This window comes from Osmerus mordax, chromosome 17 (assembly GCF_038355195.1).
Source record: "Osmerus mordax isolate fOsmMor3 chromosome 17, fOsmMor3.pri, whole genome shotgun sequence".
Lineage (NCBI taxonomy): Eukaryota > Metazoa > Chordata > Actinopteri > Osmeriformes > Osmeridae > Osmerus > Osmerus mordax.
This window is the reverse complement of record NC_090066.1, coordinates 2,272,795-2,284,955: the sequence shown is the minus strand read 5'-3', so window position 1 is coordinate 2,284,955 and position 12,161 is coordinate 2,272,795. Positions and strand designations below refer to the sequence as shown.

The following is a 12,161-nucleotide window of genomic DNA, read 5'->3' as shown; positions in this document are numbered from 1 at the left end:
CTTAGCATAATTGCCAGTGGTTGTCAGCCACTGGATGTCAGAGCAACAGGTTCTGTTTTGTGTTTTGAATTAATTGGGGCTTTCGTTAAAGCTGCTGGGGCTGAACACTTCTGAGTCTCGTGTGTGTGTGTGTGGGTGGGCGGGTGGGTGGGTGTTTGTGTGTGTTTGTATGTGTGTGTGTGTGAGTGAGTGTGTAAGAGAGCGAGTTACAGACAGATTTGTAGAGTGCTTATTGGCATCTAGTACAGATACTCTTGTTTCCTCCTTTTCTTCCACCTCCCTCCCTCCTTCCCCCTTCCTCCCTCCTTCCCTCCAGATGGTAGGCGTAGGCTAGCAGGCTAACAGGCTAGCAGGTTGCTCAGCGCCTGAGTGTGTGATTGACAGGGAGTGTCCGTTTAGTCTGAGCCCCTCTCACACACCATGTGGAGGGCCAGCGGGTGGTCATCTAGCTGCAGTCAGTCTCACCACCCTCTACAGAGAGGCTAGGCACACCAGTGTGTGTGTGCCTGTGTGTGTGCGTGCCTGTGTGTGTGTGTGCCTGTGTGTGTGTGAGTGTGCCTGTGTGTGTGCATGCCTGTGTGTGTGTGTGTGTGTGTGTGTGCATGCCTGTGTGTGTGTGTGCATGCCTATGTGTGTGTGCGTGCCTGTGTGTGTGCATGCCTGTGTGTGTGTGTGTGTGTGTGCGTGCCTGTGTGTGTGCATGCCTGTGTGTGTGCATGCCTGTGTGTGTGTGTGTGCGTGCCTGTGTGTGTGTGCGTGCCTGTGTGTGTGCATGCCTGTGTGTGTGTGTGTGTATGTGTGCGTGCCTGTGTGTGTGTGCATGCCTGTGTGTGTGTGCGTGCCTGTGTGTGTGTGCGTGTGTGTGTGTGTGTGCATGCCTGTGTGTGTGTGTGTGTGTGCATGCCTGTGTGTGTGTGTGTGTGTGTGTGTGTGTATCTCATGACTTGCTCTCAGCAGGTGGAGGCAGGATGCTGAGATCAAAGCTCATTGGTCCGTGTGGGCCATTGCCACATTACACATTGTTTCCACAGCTGTAGAAGTCTGTAAGCCAGCGTGTGTGTGTATGTGGCTGTTGGGGGTGTGTAAGTGCGTGTTGTGTGTGTGTGTTGGGTTTGTGTGTATGTGCGTGTTAAGTGTGTGTGCATGTTGGGTGTGTGTGTGAGTGAGAGAAAGAAAAAGTTTATTGGCGGTTGTAAGTCGGTGGGTTTCCCAGGGAATCACCCAGGTGAGTGAGTGGACTGAGTCATCTCTGCACTGAAAGTTCTCCCTGTTCTTTCATCACAACACTGCTACTATGTGGCACGGAAATACCTGCTGTGGCCTCCATTTAACCAGCACACACACTCTCACACAGTCTGATTCTCTGTATTTCTCTCTCACTCTCAGGAACACACACACACACACATCCACACATTGATTTAGTAATGTGGTTGACTGACTCTGTTGTGGTCTCCAGGTTAACCTGCTGGTTGCCATGGTGCGGTAGATATGTAAATACAGGCCAAGCCCCTAATGGTCACCACCGCCGTAACCATGGTGAAGATAGAAACTGTGGTTTGAAAACCTCTAGCTTTGATAACCTTGATCTCTCTCGTGTGTGTGTGTGTGTGTGTGCGCGCGCAACGGTGAAAAGCAGGAGTGAGATGAGGGGAGGAGGACAGCATATACAGCGAGCCTTTTCAGTCATTTATTTCCAGGGTCAACAGGAAATGATGCGTTCCTGACCCCCCCCCCCCCCCCCCCAATAGAGTTGAGGTTAAGCTGGACTGCTCTGTCTGCCCGTCTCTCTCTCTCTCTGCCTGTCTGTCTGTCTGTCTCTCTGCCTGTCTGTCTGTCTCTCTGCCTGTCTGTATGTCTGTCTCTCTGCCTGTCTGTATGTCTGTCTCTCTGCCTGTCTGTATGTCTGTCTCTCTGCCTGTCTGTATGTCTGTCTCTCTGCCTGTGTGTTTGTCTGTCTTTCTTCCTGTCTGCATGTCTGTCTCTCTGCCTGTCTGTATGTCTGTCTCTCTGCCTGTCTGTTTGTCTGTCTTTTTTCCTGTCTGCATGTCTGTCTCTCTGCCTGTCTGTATGTCTGTCTCTCTGCCTGTGTGTTTGTCTGTCTTTCTTCCTGTCTGCATGTCTGTCTCTCTGCCTGTCTGTTTGTCTGTCTGCTTGCCTGTCTGTCTCTCTGTCTGCCTGTCTAAAGACGACAGCCCCTATCCCTCTGTCTAAATGTAAGCGTGTTGTCACTAATTCTAGGTCCCGTAGACTCCATAGCAACGAAACAGAATGATGGCAACAGTATCGTCTTTGGAGGGAAAACAAAACAGTTGGACTTTATGACAGGATGTTGATGAGGACGATAACAGATGTGTGTGTGTGTGTGTGTGTCTTGACAGCTCTGTTCATCTGAAGCTGTGTGGATTGACGGCTCACAGAAGGCCTGGTGTGTGAGGCATGGATGTGTCCACCTCCTTCTCAGCCGCCGTCGAACACGTGAATGTACACAATGCACACTCCATACACCACAACTACTGAACAAAGGGATGCTACTTTGATCGACCGGGCTGTGTGTTGTGTTGATGTTCGTTCTTGAGGACCTCTGAACCCATCAGGTCCTGAGAGAAGTGCTTTTCTGCTGCCCTGGAAGAAGGTCATGTGACACACCTCAAGTTCCCTTCAAGGTCACTTTGAAACTGGACTCACACACATAAACAGACACACACACACACACACAACCGGTGGAATACACACACATTGTATCTCTTCAGACATCCACAGCTCTCAGAAACATCTTCCTCTCTCTTAAATCAGGAATACAGACGATAATTGGCAGTTAATTGCTGCCGTGGCAACAGTGCTATTTAAGCCCACACGCCGGGCAACAAAGGCGTTGTGTGGATGAGGGATGAGTGTGATGCTGTTGGATTTGGGCTAGGTTCCTGTTTAAACACACACACTCATATACACACACTAACACATACACACATACATACAAGAGCCTTCTGGTGGATCTTAATCCCCTCTAAGATAAAAAAAAAAAAAAACTCACCGATCTACTGCTTGATGAGAACAGCCAATAGACTGTAGACAGTACAGTAAAACATTAATTATTACACTTTCATTGATCTATTTGTCCACCCATCCGTTCTTCCACGCATCCATCTCCCCATCACTCAATCCTCCAACCCATCTCCCAACCATCCATCCAGTATGTGAGTACAAACAGTTGGCTGGCTTGGCTAGATACAGTAGCTTAATGTAGGACACAAATACCGTTTTATAACGACAGCAGGCAGCATGAGTGTTCCGCAATTAATGCACTTCAAATGTTTTAAATGTAATTGGAGTTGATACCGAGAGAATACGAGGACAGCGTGTGTCAGCGATGTGACGTAGTTACTGTTTTAATCTGAGTGTGTGTTTGCTTGGAGAGGGCAGAGCAGCTCTCAGTGTTTGAGTCTCCAGACGCAGGCGATGAGAGGCCTGGATTATCTGGGACGATTTTAATCTGAAGTTTGGGATTTGGATGATGATGATACCAGTGTCCCTGCTGCCTCATGAAAAGGGATAATTTTGGAGTAACGAAAACTGTCACATTCACTCTTTGTTTACTGTCTCGCCCTTTTATTTCTCTGTCTCTCATTGTAGAATGCATTCTGCTTTGTCATTTAGAATCGAGTCGTTGCTTCGTTACCTACTAAGCATGGTACACAAGAAGATAACAGAAGCAGCTTCTAATATATATATACGGAGTCAGGTGGCTGAGCGGTTAGGGATTGGGCTAGTAATCTGAAGGTTGCCGGTTCGATTCCTGGCCTTGAAAAATGACGTGTTCTTGGGCAAGGCACTTCACCCTACTTGCCTCGGGGAGAATATCCCTGTACTTACTGTAAATCGCTCTGGATAAGAGCGTCTGCTAAATGACTAAATGTAAATGTAAATATATCTTTAAAATTCATGATCATATCTCATATGTACAAACCCTTCAACACAAAAATATATTTAGTTGGTTTAATGTGACTGAAGCCAATTTTTAAAATCTTATTCTGTTTTTCCTTTTATCCTGATTCTCTCCTGTCCTCCACTCCCTCTAAGCAGTCTGCTTGGTGTGGATTCAGAGCCAGTTAGCTATGACACCATTTAGAGGTGTTACCGCTTATACCTGCCAAGAACTCATCTCATCTCTACATCTCTTCTTCTCTCTCATCATCTCTACATCTCTTCTTCTCTCTCTCATCATCTCTACATCTCTTCTTCTCTCTCATCATCTCTACATCTCTTCTTCTCTCTCTCATCATCTCTACATCTCTTCTTCTCTCTCTCATCATCTCTACATCTCTTCTTCTCTCTCTCATCATCTCTACATCTCTTCTCTCTCTCATCATCTCTACATCTCTTCTTCTCTCTCTCATCATCTCTACATCTCTGGTTCTCTCTCTCATCATCTCTACATCTCTTCTTCTCTCTCTCATCATCTCTACATCTCTTCTTCTCTCTCATCATCTCTACATCTCTTCTTCTCTCTCTCATCGTTCTTGCCACATCTTGCTTAGTTCTCCCCATAATTTCTCTTTTATTTAATCTCTTTTTCTCCCCCCTCTTCTTTTCCTTTCACTTTCTCTGCTCCTCCCTCCGTTCTACAATCAACTCTAACCTAATCCCAAAATGTGTGTGTGTGTGTGTCTAGCTCAGGGATGACGTCTGCTATGCGGTGTATAATTGTCCTTGTCCATGCTCTGTCATTATCAGGCCCTCTGGGGTGTGTGGTTATCTCTCTCTACCCCTCCCCCTCTCCCTCTCCGTGGTGGTGTGGGGTGTTCCGTGGACAGGCTCCACTGAGACTAGCAAAACGCTAGCAAACGCCACGTTCTTACATTTGATTAAAATGGTAATTGATCAGACTGACTCCCCTAGACCAAGGACCCTGTGCTGACATTGTGTGTGTGTGAGTGGGTGAATGAAAGAGCAAGAAATAATGTGTGTATGTAGGGGTGTGTGTGTGTGTGTTCCCTTGCATTGTTCAGTTCCGAATCACACTTCCACAAAGGATCCGATGTTTCAGTTGAAATGCCGTTCACGAGCTCCTTTCTTCCTCTAAACCACCAGCAGAACGTGTCGTTTTGTCTTCGGCTCCAAAAGGCTTCCGCAAGACGGAGGTGTGATTGTGTCTCTGCACTCTCTGTTCCCCTGCTCTCATCCTCTGACGAAGGCAGAGGTGATGCTGGAGGTGATGCTGGAGGTATGCTCCCGGTAAACACTCTTGGGGATGGAAGATCAGAATTATAGAATGCTTTCCTGATCTTTGCGGCGAGGATTAGAGTTGTGTAGTCAGAACTGTGTTCCTGGGGTTCCCTTGGGAGTGAGAGGGTGTGTGTGTGTGTGGGGGGGGGGGGGGTGAGGGTGTGTGTGTGGGGGGTGAGAGGGTGTGTGTGGGGGGGTGAGAGGGTGTGTGTGGGGGGGTGAGAGGGTGTGTGTGGGGGGGTGAGAGGGTGTGTGTGGGGGGGCTCTGAGGTTCCTAATCAGGACCTCTGAAAGTAAGTCACTGTCACCTTGTCACTCTATTCTAGTCTCAGTCTCTAAACCCTCTTCTCTCTCTCTCTCTCTCTGTCTCTCTCTCTCTCTCTCTCTCTCTCTCTCTCTGTAGGCAGCTATCTATCTCCCTCTCTTTCCATATCTGTCCCTGTCTCTCTCTCTCTGTCTGTCTCTCTTTGCCTCTCCGTCTCTCTGTCTCTCCCTCTCTCCGTCTCTCTGTCTCTCCCTCTCTCTGTCTCCCTCTGTCTCTCTCTCTCTGTCTCTACCTCTCTCCGTCTCTCTGTCTCCCTCTGTCTCTCCCTCTCTCTGTCTCTCTCTCTGTCTCTCTCCCTGTCTCTCCCGCTCTCTGTCTCCCTCTGTTTCTCTCTCTCTGTCTCTCTCTGTCTCTTCCTTTCTCTCCATTTCTCTGTCTCTCTCTAAGCAGCTCTCTGTCTTTCTCACTTCAGAGGAGAAATGCACGATGTGTGTCTAATTTGTCAACCCTTCCCCGGGGAATAACATTACACACTCACTCACTCACAGACACACACCCCTCCTTTCAACGAGACTGGATGTAGTTCACAGCCCAAAGTGTGTGTGTGTTCTGCCTCAGTGTGTTTGTGTGTGTGTGTTTGTGTTCTGCTCCAGTGTGTGTGTCTTGGTTGTTCGTTGGGAGATCACTCCAGCACCACGTTATTCAACTGACTCTGTTAACCAACAGGACCTGTCAGCAAGCTGTCTAGGACTGATGCTCAAGAGAGAGACCAATCAATCTGGCTCACACACACACACACACTGTGTGTCCCCTCCATCCCGGGGCCAGTGGGTCCCCGTCACACACAGGTTCTGCAGCAGGGGAAACATCAAGGTCTCAGCAACCTCCCACAGGTGGTCGTCATTCACACACACACACACACACATCCCTCCACGTAACTGCCACCCCCCCCCCCCCCCCCCTCACAATCATGTCTCCTCATTCAAAGCTTCTGTCCGTCTCAAACACAGACGTGCACAATTCAGTCTCCGTTCATTCAGTATTGCGACCCCCCCACCACCGCCCCCCCCCCCACCACCTCCCCCCCCACAACCACCACCTCTCTCTCTCTCCCCTCCCCCACCACCTACATCCTCCCTCCCCTCTCTCTCTCTCTCACCCTCTCTCTCTCTCTCTCTCCCCTCCCCCACCACCTACATCCTCTCTCTCTCCCCCCCCCCTCTCTCTCTCTCTCTCTCTCTCTCTCTCTCTCCCCCCCTCTCTCCCCCCTCTCTCCCTCTCTCCAGTGGTGTGTTATACTGCAGGGCTCATTTCCTTCCCTCTTTTTCTGGTTGTTTCTCATGTTGTAGTGGAGAGTCGTTAAGCCGTTGATATCGACGCGTTCGTGTGTGAAAGAGAGCGTTCAACTGCGGTCGCTCCCTCTGGGACGCCTGCTTACACAGATGTGGGTGTGTGTGTGCGTGCGTGGGAGTGTGAGTGTGTGCATGCCCTGGGCAGGGGGACCAGCTGGCTTTGATGGCCTAGGGAGATGTGTGTCACCTGGGTCAGCTCACCCTGGGCCCTGGGTAGGAGGGTTCACTAGGGGAGCGAAAGTGTGTGTATCACCATGTCTGTTTGTGCATGCTTGTGTTTCGGTGTGTGTGTTTGTGTTGTGTTCTCTCTCTCCCCAATCACCCCCACCTCCGTCCCTCTGTTTTCTCTCTCTCATTCACGTGAGGAGAGAGACATGAATGAAAGGTTCGCTCCAGTGGAGACAGGATGGACCAATCACCACACTGCCTGTGCTGACGTCATCGCTAGGCAGCCTTTATCACAGCAGAAGTGGCATGGCTGTGGGGGAGGGCGGTTGTGTGTGTGTGTGTGTGTGTGTGTGTGTGTGTGTGTGTGTGTGTGTGTGTGTGTGTGTGTGTGTGTGTGTGTGTGTGTGTTTGTGTGTGTGTGTGTGTGTGTGTGTGTGTGTGTGTGTTTGTGTGTGTGTGTGTGTGTGTGTGTGTGTGTGTGTGTTTGTGTGTGTGTGTGTGTGTGTGTGTGTGTGTGTGTTTACGATGTGTGGATCGAACGTCGGGGTGGCTCTGCCATTGAAAATAAATCTTCTTCATGTTAAGACACCAACACTGATGATATCAGCCTGGCGTGTGAACGCACGTGCGAAAGAGAGAGGGAGGAAGAGAGAGGGAGGAAGAGAGAGGGAGGAAGAGAGAGAGAAAAAGAGAGGGGGTGTAAGGAGAGTAAAACGCTGAAGGAAAAAAGGAAGGATGCCAGATGAGGAGAAAAAGGGAGGAGAGGGTGGAGGCAGAGAGGGTGGAGGCAGAGAGGGTGGAGGCAGAGAGGGTAAGGGTGTGTGCGCTTGCGTGTGTGTGCATGCGCGTGTGTGTGCGTGTACACGTTTGTTTTTGTTGTTCAGTGCTTCACTCTGGTGTGACAGATGGTTCGTTGGGTCGGCTTCATCAGTAAATGGGTTCTTCTGAATGTCTACAGGGCTATCTGGACCACACCACAAACTCACACATGCACACAGACACACACAGCCTCTCTCTCTCTCTCTCTCTCTCTCTCTCTCTCTCTCTCTCTCTCTCTCTCCCTCTGTCTCTCTCTTTTTCTGTCCTCCGTCTCTCCATTCTCTCTTCCCTCCCCTTCTGGTTTGTAGTGTTATTAAAGCAAGCCTACCCCTCAAAGAGCTCCACTCTTACCTCTGTCTGAACTCAAACTCTAACCTCTGACCTCTGACCTCCGACCCCCTACCTGGCACCTCCCATTGAGGCTCCACAGAGAGGGGGAAAGAAAGGAGGAGGAGGAGGGGGACTTAATCCTTTCAGACATCATCTCTCTCTCTCACACACGGTTTCGGGGTAGATGCATCGAATAAACAAACAAATACCGATTGTTTTGAAGATGGTACATGTTGTGCAGCGATTGCTTGCAGTGTCTAAAGCTATGAAAAATGGAGAGGAGTGGGCAGTAGGGGGGCGGGGTCTTATTGATTGACACAGTAACACACCAGCAGTCAGCTAAAGTATGAGGACAACCAGATTAGATCTCCAGACTGACGAACACACCGTTAACATGGAAAGCAGGGAGAGAGAGAGAGGGAGGGAGAGAGAGAGGGAGAGAGAGGGAGAGAGAGGGAGAGAGGGAGAGAGGGAGAGAGGGGGAGAGAGGGAGAGAGAGGGAGAGAGAGGGAGGGAGAGAGAGGGAGAGAGAGGGAGAGAGAGGGAGAGAGAGAGAGGGAGAGAGAGGGGGATGGAAGCTAATTCAATGAGTGTGTGGTTAAAGTCTCTCAGGTGAACAACCTATAACTGAATGATCAGACTGCAGTGAATTATCCACTCACCACCACTCTCTTTCAACCTCTTGTTACAGAATAATAATAAACAATAAAGCTAATAATATATATCCATCCCTTTCCTTCCCTATCTCTCTGTCTATCCCTCCTCTCCTTGTCTCTCCACCTCTCTTTCTCTCTCTCCACCTCCCTTTCTCTCCTCTCTCCACCTTTCTTTCTCTCCTCCTCTCTCTCCACCTCCCTTTCTCCCCTCCTCCTCTCTCCCCCTCCCCGTGCCTCTCTCTCCAGGGGGGCGTTCTCAGAAGTGGTGTTGGCTCAGGAGAGGGCCACAGGACGGATGTTTGCTGTCAAATGCATCCCCAAGAAGGCTCTGAAGGGGAAGGAAAGCAGCATCGAGAACGAGATCGCCGTCCTCCGCAAGTGAGTCTCTTCGTCCAGGCCCCGCCCTCATCACTCCCCTTCCTTCTCCCCTCCCCTACATCTCCACACACGCCCCTCTGTTACCGTGGAAACGGTTCGCCCGCTACTCTTTACTTCTGTGTTGTCGTCTTTCCCCTCTCCCCCTCGGACACCTCAGCCTACAGCAGCCCAGACCAAAACAAACCGCCACTTTCATCTCCTCCCCCATCCCCCTCCCCCCCTCCCCCACCCAACAGTGACTTTCACAGTTGCCTATCAACACCAAAGAACAGATCTCTATTGAGCGTGTCTGCGAGGAGGGCGTCCGGCCTCCACTTTTCCCTCATGTCAAGAGAACGGGGACGTGGTCCTCTGCTCTCAGGGACGTGTGGTGTGTCGCTGTGTCACCCAGCAGTGTGGTGAGGGCGGGGTCAGAGCGGGCGGCCAGGTGAACTCTCCAGGTGTAGGGCGGGGTCAGAGCGGGCGGCCAGGTGAATTCTCCAGGTGTAGGGCGGGTTCAGAGCGGGCGGCCAGGTCAACTCTCCAGGTGTAGGGCGGGGTCAGAGCGGGCAGCCAGGTGAACTCTCCAGGTGTAGGGCGGGGTCAGAGCGGGCGGCCAGGTGAACTCTCCAGGTGTCTGACCGGCTCCCAGCAGGCTCCTCTACATCAGCAGTGTGACGGGGGAGGTTCATACCACCTGTTCATCATGTCCTTTCATCTGGACTTGAGAAACACACCCACACACACACACACACAGGTTACCAGAGATTACCGTATTATCCCCTTACAGAATGCTTGTGTGTGTGCTTGTGTGTGTGCGTGAACGCTAGCGTGTGTTTATTGAAACATTTGCCTCCCTCAGGATTTGACTGCGTGACGCACGCTGTGAGTGGGTTGCACCTATAGGTGAATGTTGTCATTGTACCGGAGGGTGTCCCCGCTCTGTGATTGGAGGGATAGGGGGTGGGGCAGTGTTGGGGTAGGGTCATAGTGCGTCAGTGAGCGCAGAGGGCGTGGTTCAATTCGACTATCTCCTCCCATTAATTTCCTTTGACCTTCAGTTTTCTGCCTCTGTCAGCGTTGCCTGGAAACCAGGTGATTGACAGGCTTAACCTGGGCGACCAACAGCGGTGCAGAGCCACGCCTCTTCAGGGTTACCAGGAAGTGTTGCAATCTTCCTGTCTTTTTCTTTCTCGCCCTTTCCCTCTTTCTTTCCCCTCTCACTCTTCTCTCGCTCCCTCTCTTTCCATCTTTCTCTCTCTGTTTAACTCTCCCCCCGTCCCCCGTCTATGATATAGTGATGATGTGTCGTGCCACAGTCTCTGCCCACTCTCCCCTGGTTTATTCTGGTCCTGTTGGTCTGCCATCCTCAGGGCTCTCTGAGCGACACACACTACACACACACTACCACACACACACACTACCACACACACACGCACACAGTCAGTAACACGCAATGCAAGGTTTAAACAGATCAGTCCCAGCCCTGCCCCCTTGTGTGTGAGGGCATTGTTCTGGTTGTGTCCCTGGTCTGTGAAGGATTAGATCTACCAATCAGAGCCTGTCAGGGTCCAGAGGAGAAGATCCCTTCTGTCTGCTGTCCACAGACAGCAGGTAAACACTCTATCCTGCTAAGCCCAGGACAGGCATCCGCTATGCAGACTGGAGACCGTGTGTGTGTGTGTGTGTCTATGCTCCACTGCATCCACCACCATCAGTGATCAGACCTCAGAATGGATGCTCTGAACTCCCCACCTTCTCTGACAATGTGTGTGTGTGTGTGTGCGTGTGTGCATATTATTCCCGCTGTGCTAACGTCATTGGGCAGATTGCCATTGTGAAGAGGTCAGCTGCACAGATTAGTATCCACTCACACACACACACCTCGCACACACACACACACACACCTCGCACACACACACACATGTCCCCTGTGTGTGCACTCCCTCAGTGAGGAGCCGTAACCATGGCGAGAGCGGTATTGGGCAGATACTGATCTGGGGTCTAAGATGGGAAGATGGAGGGGTTGAAAGAGGATTCAGGGAGAGGAGGGAGGAGGAGAAGATGGAAAACTTGAGAGAGGATGGATCCTTTGGTGTGTGTAGTTGTACAGGACTGGATCTGAATGTCCTGTGTGTGATCTGTGTCCATAGGATCCAGCACGAGAACATTGTGGCCCTGGAAGATATATATGAGAGCTCCAACCACCTCTACCTGATTATGCAGCTGTGAGTATCTGGCAGACACACACCAACACCACACCTTTCTCTCCTAACTGTATCTCCTCGCTCTCTCGTTCTCTCTCTATCGTTCTCTGTCTCTCGTTCTCTGTCACTCTCTCTCTCTCTCTCTCGGCAGCTATCTCTCTCTCTTTCTCTCCCCCCCCCCCTCTCTCTCTCTTTCATACGGATACTTTAATCAGACTGCCTGTGGTGTTGACTGAACTAGGGGTGACAGTTTAAGCTCTACCACACATGCGCACAAACACGCGCAAACACACACTACCCTGCACACACACACACACACTCCTACACATGCTAAGCCCTCATTACTCCAATTAAATCGTCACTAAGATGGAGGACTGAAGAAGGCATGAGACCTTCTTTGGACCCATGAGCTGCAGTATGAACATTAACAACACATGTTATTGCTATGCATTTACATTTAGTCATTTAGCAGACGCTCTTATCCAGAGCGACTTACAGTAAGTACAGGGACATTCCCCCGAGGCAAGTAGGGTGAAGTGCCTTGCCCAAGGACACAACGTCAGATGGCATGACCGGGAATCGAACTGGCAACCTTCAGATTACTAGCCCGATTCCCTCACCGCTCAGCCACCTGACTCCCTATGCAACATGCTAACTTAGTCACGTGGATTCTGCATTAGAATCAGTTACATTTATATATTATATCATATTGATCTAACCATATTATGTGTGCTCGTTGCAGTGGGTAGTTTTAACTTATGGTAGTGGGAGACACAGATGCCAT

General features: G+C 50.5%; 1 protein-coding gene across 1 annotated transcript in view; it reads left to right on the top strand.

Moving 5' to 3' along the window:
* LOC136959945 (calcium/calmodulin-dependent protein kinase type 1D-like) overlaps positions 1-12,161 on the top strand; it is a 42,155-nt gene that overhangs the window by 9,777 nt on the left and 20,217 nt on the right. The window contains 2 exon segments of the mRNA XM_067254190.1: positions 9,060-9,191; positions 11,324-11,402. Of these exon segments, the coding sequence (XP_067110291.1) occupies positions 9,060-9,191; positions 11,324-11,402 (211 nt within the window).